The sequence below is a fragment of the Piliocolobus tephrosceles genome, chromosome 19, assembly GCF_002776525.5.
Source record: "Piliocolobus tephrosceles isolate RC106 chromosome 19, ASM277652v3, whole genome shotgun sequence".
NCBI classification, from domain to species: Eukaryota; Metazoa; Chordata; class Mammalia; order Primates; family Cercopithecidae; genus Piliocolobus; species Piliocolobus tephrosceles.
The window spans coordinates 14,956,916-14,969,938 of record NC_045452.1 but is presented as its reverse complement, the minus strand read 5'-3'; the positions used below and the strand labels follow the sequence as shown (position 1 = coordinate 14,969,938).

The following is a 13,023-nucleotide window of genomic DNA, read 5'->3' as shown; positions in this document are numbered from 1 at the left end:
GGGGGGGGGGGGGGGGGGGGGGGGGGGGAGGAAGAAAGGAAGAGAGGAAGGAAAGAAAGGAAGGGAGGAAAGAAAGGGGAGGAAAGAAAGGAAAGAAAAGAAAGGAAAGAAGGAAAGAAAAGGAAAGAAAGAGGGAAAAGAAAGAAGGAAGGAAAGAGAGAGAGAAAGAAAAAGAAAGAAAGAAAGAAAGAGAAAGGAAGGAGGGAAGGAGGGAAGGAGGGAGGGAGGGAGGAAGAGCAGAAAGAGAAGAGAGAAGAAAAATATACACCATGGAATACCACCCAGCCATAAAAAAAAGAATTAAATCATGCCCTTCACACCAACATCGATGGAACTAGAGGCCATTATCCTAAGTGAACTAACACAGAAACAGAAAATCAAATACCACATGTTCTCATTTATAAGCAGGAGCTAAACAGCTGGTACTCATGGACATAATAGCGGAGATAATAAACACCGGGGACTCCAAAAGAGGGTAAGGGAGGGTGGAAGAGGGACAAGGGTTGAAAAATTACCTATCATGTACAATGTTCACTATTTGGGTAGTGGATACTCAAATCTCCACCATTATGCAGTATACCCATGTAACAGTAATTTTTAAAAATCCACAATTAAATGCCTGTATACACCCATTAGTATCACTGAAGAAAAAATTTTAATGACAATACAAAGAGGTCAACAGGATGTAGAGCAAGTAGAACGCTCATGAATTACTGGTGGGAATGCAAAACAGTACAGCCACAATAAAAAAGATTGCCAGTTTCTTACAGAGTTAAACTTAAGGCCAGGCACGGTGGCTCACACCTGTACTGCCAGAACTTTGGGAGACTGAGGCAGGTGGATTGCTTTAGTCCAGGAGTTTGAAACCAGCCTGGGCAACATAGGGAAAGCCCATCTCTACCAAAAATCCAAAAAATTAGCTGTATGTGGTAATGTGTACCAAAGTCTTAGAACTGAACATCAAAAAGAATGAATATTACTGTATGTAATTAAAAAAACAAACAACAACCAAACAGCATAAGTTACTTACCAATGAAACAGTGCATTTGGTGCAGTAACTGTGAGGCCTGGGTAAGAGCTTCTCATACTTTGGGAATACAGACAGGGGAAAGACCACTGGGCTAGGGGAGATCAAGGAAAGCTACACATTTAAATGGGCCTGAAGGAAGAACTACAGGGACAAAGATAGAAAGATAAGGAAGTGCACATTCAGTGTGTCAAGGGCAGAAGGTGTAGAACAGAAGAGATGAAGACCTTGTATGACATACCAAGCAGGGTTGACTACGTAAAGGAGTGACATGATCTTATCTAAGTCTTACCACTCTTGCAGCTATGTGTACAATGAGAAGTAGGAAAAAATAAATGAGGGAAATTAATGAAGAGGTACTTACAAGACTCTGGGAAAATGATGAGGATTACTCTTAGGAAGTAGTGATGCAAATATGACTGCAAGTGATGCCTCAGAGGGCCATCTTAAAAGATTAGGTCAGTGATGACATGAGGCATGAGGAATGGACATTATTCCTAAGTAAGTCTTCTTAGACAGGAAAAGTCAAAGGAACTGCAGGTGTAAGTGGAAGGGGAATTGACAGGTTGTACTTGTGACTTGCAGAGTTTGAGGTACCTTTAGGACATGCTGCTGCTAATGCAGTCTGTATTATCATTTTGAAACTCCATGTCTTTTCCCTTAGACTCTCCACATGTTTCACAGAGAAACCAGACTCTGACCAGAGCTAAAGTGGCCACAGTGTCATTAAGGGGACAACTTGAGCAAAGCAAATCAACAAAGAGCACTGCAGCTCTGCTCCAGAGTCTCTGCGCAACTTGACACAGCAAGATAGACGGCAGCCCCAGGCGCCACAGGAGAGTCCCAGCCAGCACACTGAACCAGCAGGCCAGGAACAGCCAGTTCACACAAATTCTGATTAAGCGAGCTTTAAGCGCTCAAACCATGCCATATGGAGAAAACCACAGGGATCCAATCGTACACGTGCCCACTCAAGAGATCACACTTTCTGAAAAATATGAAAGAGAATCAAACAAATCTTCCTTTGACCTAGAGTTATTTTCTCTCTGAGACAATGTGCTTGTCCTTCCTATGACGTTCTGCACGGTAAATGTGGGCATCTTCTTCATACATGGACTTCTTTTTCTCACCATGAACCTGGGCTCTGATGTACTTGTTCCTCATCTCTTGCTGCTGACGCACGTAGGTCTTCCAGGTCTGGAACATCAGGTTATACAGGTAATACCTGAGGACCCAAAAAAAGCAAACGGCATTTCTTTAAAATAAAACAACAGGCCGGGCACAGTGGCTCACACTTATAATCCTAGCACTTTCAGAGGCCGAGGCAAGGAGTTCAAGACCAGCCTGGCCAATATGGTGAAACCCCATCTCTACTAAAAATACAAAAATTAGCCGGGTGTGGTGGCACACGCCTGTAATCCCAGCTATTCTGGAGGCTGAGGCAGGAGAATCACTTGAACTCAGGAGGTAGAGGTTGCAGTGAGCCGAGATTGCGCCACTGCACTCAGCCTGAACAACAGAGCAAGACTCTGTCTCAAAAAACAAACAACAGCAAAACAACTCCTAATCCAATACATCAAGTCTGTTCTTTTTTTCTTTTTTTTTTTTTTTTGAGATGGAGTCTCACTCTGTCGCCCAGGCTGGAGTGCAGTGGCCAGATCGCAGCTCACTGCAAGCTCCGCCTCCCGGGTTTTACACCATTCTCCTGCCTCAGCCTCCCGAGTAGCTGGGACTACAGGCGCCCGCCACCTCACCCGGCTAGTTTTTCTTTGTATTTTTCAGTAGAGACGGGGTCTCACCGGGTTAGCCAGGATGGTCTCGATCTCCTGACCTTGTGATCCGCCCGTCTCGGCCTCCCAAAGTGCTGGGATTACAGGCTTGAGCCACCGCGCCCGGCAAGTCTGTTCTATACTCAGAAGAATTTAACATTGACGCTTCTGATTAAAAAAAAAACAAAAAACAAAAAACCATACCTGCACCAAAGCTAAAATTTCATTTCCTACAATCACAATGAACTCTATTCTCTTTGAGGAAGAGTCATTCTCCATACCTTAAAGTGTCACTGAGGAAGCAAAGGCTTGACTGCTCCAAGAATAAGTTCACTTTCATAATCCACAAATTCATGATGTTTGGGACAGGCAGAGTAGCTCACACCTGTAATCTCAGCACTCTGGGAGGCCGAGGCAGGCAGATTACCTGAGGTTGGGAGTTCGAGACCAGCCTGGTCAACATGGTGAAACCCTGTCTTTACTAAAAATATAAAAATTAGCCACACGTAGTGGCATGTGCCTGTAGTCTCAGCTACTCAGGAGGCTGAGGCAGGAGAATCGCTTGAACCCAGGAGGCGGTGGTTGCAGTGAGCCGAGATTGCTCTACTGCACTCCAGCATGGGTGACACCAAGACTCTGTCTCAAATTAAAAAAAAAAAAAAAAAAAAAAAAAAATTCCATTAGGTTGGGAAAACAAAATTTTTTTTTTTTTTTTTTTTTTTTTTTTAACACAGGGTCTCACTCTGTCACCTAGGCTGGAGTGCAGTAATGTGAACATGGCTCACTGTAGCCTTGAGCCCTCCCTGGGCTCAGGTACTCCTCCCACCTTGGCCTCCGAGTAGCTGGGACTACAGGAACACACCACCACTCCTGGCTAATTTTTGTATTTTTTTGTAGAGGGGGCTTTTGCCATGTTCCCTAGGCTGGTCTCAAACTCCTGGGCTCAAGTGATCTCTTGCCCCGGCCTCCTAAAGTGCTAGGATTACAGGTGTTAGCTACGATGCCTGGCCGACAGTCCCATCTTAATTATCTTAACTATCCACACTATAAAAAACATCACTTCTCGGCCGGGCACGGTGGCTCAAGCCTGTAATCCCAGCACTTTGGGAGGCCGAGAAGGGCGGATCATGAGGTCAGGAGATCAAGACCATCCTGGCTAACACGGTGAAACCCCGTCTCTACTAAAAAAAAAAATACAAAAAACTAGCTGGGCGAGGTGGTGGGCGCCTGTAGTCCCAGCTACTCGGGAGGCTGAGGCGGGAGAATGGCGTAAACCCGGGAGGCGGAGCTTGCAGTGAGCCAAGATCGCGCCACTGCACTCCAGCCTGGGCGACAGAGCGAGACTCCGTCTCAAAAACAAAACAAAACAAAAAAACATCACTTCTCGTTTGCACTACCACATGGTCATTGATGCCTTTTCCTTCTTCTTGATACATACGCCATACATTTTAAGACTTTCATCTCTTCATATTTTCCTAGTTTTAAATATTTTATTAACATTCATTTTAAAAAGTTTTTTTTTTTTTTTGAGACAGAGTCTCACTCTGTCGCCCAGGCTGGAGTGCAGTGGCATGATCTCAGCTCACTGCAACCTCCGACTCCTGGGTTCAAGCAATTCTTCTGCCTCAGCCTCCTGAGTGGCTGGGGACTACAGGCACATGCCACCATGCCCAGCTAATTTTTTTATTTTTTTATTTTTATTTTTTGGAGACAGAGTCTTGCTTTGTTGCCCAGAGTGCAGTGGTGCGATCTCGACTTACTGCAGTCTCTGCCTCCTGAGTTCAATGAATTTTCCGGTCTCAACCTCCCAAATAGCTGGGACTACAGGCGCATGCCCCACGCCCAGCTAATGTCTTTTGTATTTTCATTGAGATGGGGTTTCACTGTGTTGCCCAGGCTGGAATTTTTGTATTTATTTTTTTTTTAATAGAAACAAGGTTTCCTCAATGTTGGCCAGGCTGGTCTCGAACTCCTAACCTCAACTGATCCACCCGCCTCAGCCTCCCAAAGTACTGGGATTACAGGAGTGAGCCACCACACTCGGCCTTCCCCATATATTCACTACTGTAATTCCTAGGCCTTGATTTCATATTCTATCTGCTTATTAAAACAACTCAGTGTGTCTATATTTTAATCTGAAATATCCATAAATCAGAACTCTTGCTCCAAAGAACCTAGACAAAGAAATGACTACAATAAGAGTTAATACCATTTTAAATACACAATCTATAAGAAATGACATTCAGATTTTTAAAAAAGGTCTGAAAATGTGTATTTGATATAATAATTCTCAATTGTTACTTTCCCCTTCACTTATCCCCGGGAATGTGAATGTCAAGGATTAAGAGTTTTTTCCTTTCTTTTCTTGTGTGTGTGTGTGTGTGTGTGTGTGTGTGTGTGTGTGTATCTAGCTCTGTTGCCCAAGCTGGAGTGAGTGGCACAATCTCAGCTCACTGCAATCTCTGCCACCCGGGCTCAAGCAATCCTTCTGCCTCAGCCTCCCAAGTAGTTGAGACCACAGGCGCACACCCCTACACCCTGCTGGTATTCTGTACTTTTTGGTAGAGATGGGGTTACATCATGTTGCTAAGGCTGGTCTCAAACTCTTGCGCTTAAGTGATCCACCTACCTCGGCATTCCAAAGTGCCAGGATTACAGGGCCTGACCTCTATTTTCTTAATATTCTATGTTGGGCATATATTTTCTCCCACAATCAATGTAAATTAGAACAACTTACTATTTTTAAAACAGGGCCAGGTATGGTGGTTCATGCCTGTAATCCCAGCACTTTGGGAGGCCAAGGCGGGAGGATCACCTGAGGTCAGGAGATTGAGATCAGACTGACCAACATGGAGAAACCTCATCTCTACTAAAAATACAAAATTAGCTGGGCATGGTGGCGCATGCCTGTAATCTCAGCTACTAGGCAGGCTGAGGCAGGAGAATCACTTGGACACAGGGGGCGGAGGTTGCAGTGCACCACTGCATTCCAGCCTGGGCAACAAGAGTGAGATTCCATCTCAAAAAAACAAAACAAAAAAAATAGGCCAGGCGCAGTGGCTCACGCCTGTAATCCCAGCACTTTGGGAGGCCAAGGCGGGCAGATCACCTGAGGTCAGGAGTTCGAGACCAGCCCAGTCAACATGATGTAACCCTGTCTCTACTAAAACTACAAAAATTAGCTGGGCATGGTGGCGCATGCCAGTAATCCCAACTATTCGGGAGACTGAGGCAGCAGAATTGCTTGAACCTAGGAGGTGGAGGTTGCAGTGGGCCAAGATCGTGCCACAGCTCTCCAGCCTGGGCAATAGAGTGAGATTATGTCTTAAAACAAACAACAAAAAAAAACCCAGAATACTTTCAGAATTAGAAATTATATAGAAATGAAAATCGGTGGGAAAATCCCATTCAAACTATTAGCATAACCAACACATACTAGTTACCTGAATTAGAGGTGTGGGAGGTGTGTGTGTATGTGTGTCTGTGTGCACGTGCCCAGCATGTGCATACATGCTTGGGTTTAATTTGGAACTTTGATCTTGGTAACTCTAAAAATGATTTGAAGAAAAACCAAAAGTGATCCAAAGTTTGCTTCTTTTGACCATAAACATGCCAACACATAATCATCTGATAATGTGCATCAGTAAAACTGAAGGAGTATAACATGAAACCTGACCTGTAGTGACAGTCCGCTCGAACACAGAGTTTCCACTCATGATGGAAAACCCACCACTCTTCTTTCCATTCTTCGAAGACCTTCCGTAGTAATCGCTGCTCATAGTAAAATCTAGGGCAATACAAAAAAATCATATATATATATGATTATGTTGGAGCTAACATCTCTTCCCAAATCACAGTTTCATATTGTTGCCTTCTCACAAAAAAGTATGGCCGGGCGCAGTGGCTCACACCTGTAATCCCAGCACTTTAGGAGGCCGAGGCAGGCGGATCACGAGGTCAGGAAATCAAGACCATCCTGGCTAACATGGTGAAACCCCATCTCTACTAGAAACAAACAAACAAACAAAAAATGAAAACACCAGGCGGGCGCAGTGCCTCACGCCTGTAATCCCAGTACTTTGGGAGGCCAAGGCGGGTGGATCACAAGGTCAAGAGATCAAGACCATCCTGGCCAACATGGTGAAACCCCATCTCTACTAAAAATGCAAAAATTACCTGGGCATGGTGGCACGTGCCTGTAGTCCCAGCTACTCAGGAGGCTGAGGCAGGAGAACTGCTTGAATCTGGGAGGCAGAGGTTGCAGTGAGCTGAGACAGCGCCACTGTACTCCAGCCTGGTGACAGAGCAAGACTCTGTCTCAAAGAACAAAAAGTAAACACCAAGATAGATTAAAAATAGAGGCCAGGCATGGTGGCTCATGCCTGTAATCCAAACGTTTTGAGAGGTCAAAGTGGGAGGACTGCTTGAGGCCAGGAGTTCAAGACCAACCTCGGCAACATAGCAAGACTCCATCTAGGGCTGAAGTGGTAGTTTACGGCTGTAATCCCAGCACTTTGGGAGGCTGAGACAGTTGGATTGCTGGAGTTCAGGACCAGGCTGGGTGACATGGTGAAACCCAGTCTCTACAAAAAATAAAAAATTAGCCAGGCATAGTGGGGGCATGCTTTTGTAGTCCCAGGTACCTGGGAGGCTGAAGTGGGAGGATCACTTGAACCCAGAAGGCAGACATTCCAGTGAACTGAGATTACACCACTGCACTCCAGCCTGGGCGAAAGAGTAAGAGCCTGTCTCAAATACAGGGGAAAAAAAAAAAAAAAAAAAAAAGGCCGGACACGGTGGCTTACACCTGCAATCCCAGCACTTTGGGAGGCTGAAGCGGGTGGATCACAAAGTCAGGAGTTCGAGACAAGACTGGCTGGCATAGTAAAACCCTATCTCTACTAAAAATACAAAAATTAGCTGGGCATGGTGGTACATGCCTGTAGTCCCAGCTATTCGGGAGGCTGAGGCAGGAGAATCGCTTGAACCTGGGAGGCAGAGGTTGTGGTGAGTGAGACTTTGTCTCAAAAAATAAATAAATAAATAAAATAAGATAGAATAAAATAAAATAAAACACTCCATCTCTACCCAAAAAATAAAAGTAAAAAAATTTGTGATGATGTCTCATTATATTACCCAAGCTGTTCTCAAACTCTTGGGCTCAAGCGATACTCTCACCTGAGCCTCCCAAAGTGCTGGGATTACACACATGAGCCACTGTACCCAGCTCTGCAATTTTTTTTTTTTTTTTTTGAGACGGAGTTTTGCTCTTGTTGCCCAGGTTGGAGTGCAATGGTGTGATCTCTGCTCACCACAACCTCTGCCTCCTAGCTTCAAGCGATTCCCCTGCCTCAGCCTCCTGAGTAGCTGGGATTACAGGCACGCGCCACCACGCCCAGCTAATTTTGTATTTTTAGTAGAGACGGGGTTTCTCCATGCTGGTCAGGCTGGTCTCAAACCCCCGACCTCAGGTGATCCGCCTACCTTGGCCTTGCAAAGTGCTGGGATTACAGGCTTGAGTTACCGCGTCCGGCCCCCCCTAAAATTTTTTTAGTTAGCCAAGTATGGAGGCATGCACCTGTGGTCCCAGCTATTCCAGAGGCTTAGGTGGAAGGATAGCTTGAGCCCCAGAGGTCAAGGCTGCAGTGAGCTGTGAATGTGTCACTGCACTCTGGTCTGGGCAACAGAGTGAGACCCTATCTCTTAAACAATCAAAAAAACTTAAAAAGAAGGAAAATAGACATTTGGCTTTTTCAGGTCAGAATCTCAGAGCTACTTAAACTAGAAATGAGGTTAAAATTTTTCTAATATTGATTTTACTGATTAAAGATGTTAAAGTAAAATAAAAATCTGACTTTTTTTTGGAGACTGGGTCTCGCTCTGTTGCCCTGGCTGGAATGCAGTGGTGCAGTCACGGCTCACTGCAGCCTTGACATCCTAGGTTCAAGTGATCCTTTCACCTCAGCCTCCCAAGTAGCTGTGATTACAGACATGCTCCACTACTATGCCTGGTTAATTTTTTATTTTTTGTAGAGGCAGGATTTCACTATGCTACCCTAGCTAGTCTTGAACTCCTGAGCTCAGGTGATCCTCCTCCCTTGGTCTCCCAAAATCTGACTTTTCAAATACCATAAAGTGAATTGAAAATTACTATTTTTAATTTTTTTTTTTTTTTTTTTTTTGAGACGAAGTCTTGCTCTGTCGCCCAGGCTGGGGTGCAGTGGCCGGATCTCAGCTCACTGCAAGCTCCGCCTCCCGGGTTCACGCCATTCTCCGGCCTCAGCCTCCCAAGTAGCTGGGACTACAGGCGCCCGCCACCTCGCCCGGCTAGTTTTTTGTATTTTTAGTAGAGACGGGGTTTCACCATGTTAGCCAGGATGGTCTCGATCTCCCAACCTCGTGATCCGCCCATCTCGGCCTCCCAAAGTGCTGGGATTACAGGCTTGAGCCACCGCGCCCGGCCACTATTTTTAATTTTTTTATTCACCAGAATGAAAAATATTTTTATTACTAAAAAGTAGGAACGTCTTATTTACAAACATATGAAATTAACGTTATAAAATAAGTAAATGTCTAATAATATTCCTAGTACTTAACAGGAACATAGGATATTAATTTAGCTGAAATCTAAAGAGGGGAGTTATAACAGCAGCAAAAGATGAGTAAGAGAAATTAGTCAGGAAAAAGGTAATAAGGAACACAGAAGAGCAGTGACAGATGGTGTTGATTTTTAAAAATTTTTTTTGAAACAGTCTTGCTCTGTTACCCAAGCTGGAGGGCAGTGGCATGATCTCTGCTCACTGTAATCTCCACCTCATGGGTTCAAGTTATTCTCGTGCCTCAGTCTCTCAAGTAGCTGTAACTCCAGGCACATACCACCCAACCGAGATAATTTTTTGTATTTCAGTAGAGATGGGTTTTCACCATGTTGCCCAGGCCGGTCTCACACTTCTGAGCTCAATCTGCCCACCTTGGCCTCCCAAAGTGCTGCGATTACAAGCATGAGCCACCGCACTGGCCTGTCAATCACTGAATTTCTTTTCATGGTTCTGCAGGCTACTAACATGTTGCTCCTCCTAACCCACTCATAGTTTTGTTTTAATTTGAGACAGAGTCTCGCTCTGTTGCCCAGGCTGGAGTGCAGTGGCACGATCTTAGCTCACTGCAAGCTCTGTCTCCCAGGTTCAAAAGATTCTCCTGCCTCAGCCTCCTGAATAGCTGGGACTACAGGCGCATGCCACCACGCCCAGCTAATTTTTGTACTTTTAGTAAAGATGGGGTTTTGCCATAATGGCCAGGTTGGTCTCGAACTCCTGAGCTAGGGTGGTCCACTGGCCTCAGCCTCCCAAAGTGCTGGGATTACAGACGTGAGCCACTGCGCTCAATTCCACTCACGGTTTTTAAAAACTAGCTTACAAAGACATACATAAGGGAATTCACCTCACTATTGCCTATAATAATAACAAGAGAAGAGTGAAACACCACAAATACACATCAAAAGAGGACAGGTTAATAATACAATTCAATCAATGCCATGCGCTCATTTTCTATGAATGAAGCAGACCTAAGGGTACTGAAGGGACAGATGCCTCAGAAAGTGATTCGGTGAAAAAATAAAGTTACTGCATGGTATGTACAATATGGTATGTTTTTTAAAAAATTAGGTCAGTCGCAGTGGCTCACACCTGTAATCGAAGCTCTTTGGGAGGCCAAGGCGGGCAGATCACTTGAGGTCAGGAGTTTGAGATCACCCTGGCCAACATGGTGAAACCTAACAAAAATACAAAAATTAGCTGGGCATGGTGGTGCATGCCTGTAGTCCCAGCTACTTGGGAGGCTGAGGCACAAGAATTGCTTCAACCCAGGAGGTGGAGGTTGCAGTAAGCTGAGATCAGGCCACTGCACTCCAGCCTGGCTGATAGAGCGAGACCCTGTCTCAAAGAATGAATGAATAAATAAATAATAGTATTTATACATATACATTTTTGAGACAGAGCTTCCCTCGTCGCCCAGTCTAGAGTGCAATGGCACGATCTCAGTTCACTGCAACCTCCACCTCCCAGGTTCAAGTGATTCTCCTTTCTAAGCCTCCCATGTAGCTGGGATTACAGGCATACACGACCACGCCCAGCTAATTTTTGTATTTTTAGTAGAGACAGGGTTTCAGGCTGGGCTTAAACTCCTGACCTCAGGTGATCTGCCTGCCTCAGCCTCCCAAAGTGCTGGGATTACAAACATGTGCCACCGCACCCGGCCTAATTTTATGTATTTACAGCACCCATATGTTGGAATACATCAAATATATACACACACACACACATATACACACTTGTATACATATAAACAAGCATGTGTGCATGCATACATAAATGATTATATCACACATATTAAAAGCCTAAAAAGACTCCAGAATATCAAACTAATGCCAGTGGTTCTCTCTTGGGGAGGGGGGGATTATAGGAGACTGGCTCCTAAACTGTACATTTCTATAATATTTGAAAGATTGCTGAACACATTCATTTACAATTCTTTTTTTTTTTTTTTGAGACAGAGTCTTCTCTGTCACCTAGGCTGGAGTACAGTGGTGCCATCTCGGCTCACTGCAACCTCTGCCTCCCGAGTTCAAGCAATTCTCCTGCCTCAACCTCCTGAGTAACTGGGATAACAGGCACACGCCACCACACCCAGCTAATTTTTGTATTTTTAGTAGAAACGGGGTTTCACCATGTTGGCCAGGCTGGTCTCGAACTCTTGACCTTGTGATCCGCCTGCCTCGGCCTTCCAAAGTGCTAGGATTACAGGTGCGAGCCACTATGCCCAGCCAACAATTCTAAAAAACTGTACTAAAAAGGAACCATTTGCACATGGTAAAAAGAACATATCCATTTACCTCCTTCCATTCCCCATGCCGCATTAAATAACAGCAGATGTATTCAAAAAGGTGTAAGCCTATAAAGACCAAGAGAATAGGAGAAAGGGTGACAGCCAAGAGCTGTCAACAAATTTTAGTCAATTTTAGGCAAAAGAGTTGCAGATGAATCACCAGATAAAGGAGAGAACTAAGTGTCTTGTTGTGGGGGAAGAAGGGAGACAAGAAGCACCCACCTGGTGGCACAGGCCCCCCAGAAAGGGGTGGAAATGAGAAGTATCAGGAGACGAGGAGCTGTGGACTGAGATGAAAACACAGGATTGTTTGCAAGCCTGTGTGTCAGAAGCCGTTAGGCCCTTGGATCCCATTATTCACTCAAGCAGAGACTCAGGTATATCTCTGAAGAGGCGAGCCACAGGAGAACTGGACTCCAGAATACTAGGCAAAGCTTGGGAGATGGTCCTAGACCAAAAGTCTACATACTGAACAATGAGACCTACCATCCCTTTTCCTGCTTGCAGCCAAGCTTATAATTAACACCTTCGGCTGGGTGCAGTGTCATGTTTGTAATCCCAGCACTTTGGAAGGCCAAGGTGGGTGGATCACTTGAGGGCAGTCTGAGACCAGCCTGGCCAACATGGCAAGACCTCTATCTCTACTAAAAATACAAATATTAGCCGGGCATGGTAGTGCATACCCATGGTCTCAGCTACTTGGGAGGCTGAAGCAGGAGACTCGCATGAACCTGAGAGGTAGAGGTTGTAGTGAGCCGAGATCATACCACTGTACTCCAGCAAGGGTGACAGAGTAAGATTCTGTTTTTTTTTGAGACGGAGTCTCGCTCTGTCCCCCAGGTTGGAGTGCAGTGGCCAGATCTCAGCTCACTGCAAGCTCTGCCTCCCGGGTTTACGCCATTCTCCTGCCTCAGCCTCCCGAGTAGCTGGGACTACAGGCACCCACCACCTCGCCCGGCTAGTTTTTTGTATTTTTTAGTAGAGACGGGGTTTCACCGGGTTAGCCAGGATGGTCTCGATCTCCTGACCTCGTGATCCGCCCGTCTCGGCCTCCCAAAGTGCTGGGATTACAGGCTTGAGCCACCGCGCGCAGCCAAGATTCTGTTTAAAAAAAAACAGAAAAAAAAAAAAAAAAAAAAAACCTGTAGGCCGGGCGTGGTGGCTCACGCTTATAATCTCAGCACTTTGGGAGGTTGAGGTGGCTGGATCACAAGGTCAGGAGTTCGATACCAGCCTGGCCAAGAGGGTGAAACCCCATCTCTACAAATAATATAAAAATTAGCCAGGCATGGTGGTGGGCACCTGTAATCCCAGCTACTCAAGAGGCTGAGGCAGGAGAATTGC

General features: G+C 45.4%; 1 protein-coding gene across 1 annotated transcript in view; it reads right to left on the bottom strand.

Annotated features, from left to right (window-relative positions):
* The window catches only part of LOC116418544 (protein SFI1 homolog), a 64,907-nt gene that overhangs the window by 38,559 nt on the left and 13,325 nt on the right, over positions 1-13,023 (bottom strand). The window contains exons 3-4 of the mRNA XM_031934658.1: positions 6,473-6,583; positions 2,158-2,252 (exon numbers count right to left, since the gene is read on the bottom strand). Coding sequence (XP_031790518.1) covers positions 2,158-2,252; positions 6,473-6,583 — 206 coding nt within the window. The remainder of the gene's footprint in view (positions 1-2,157; positions 2,253-6,472; positions 6,584-13,023) is intronic.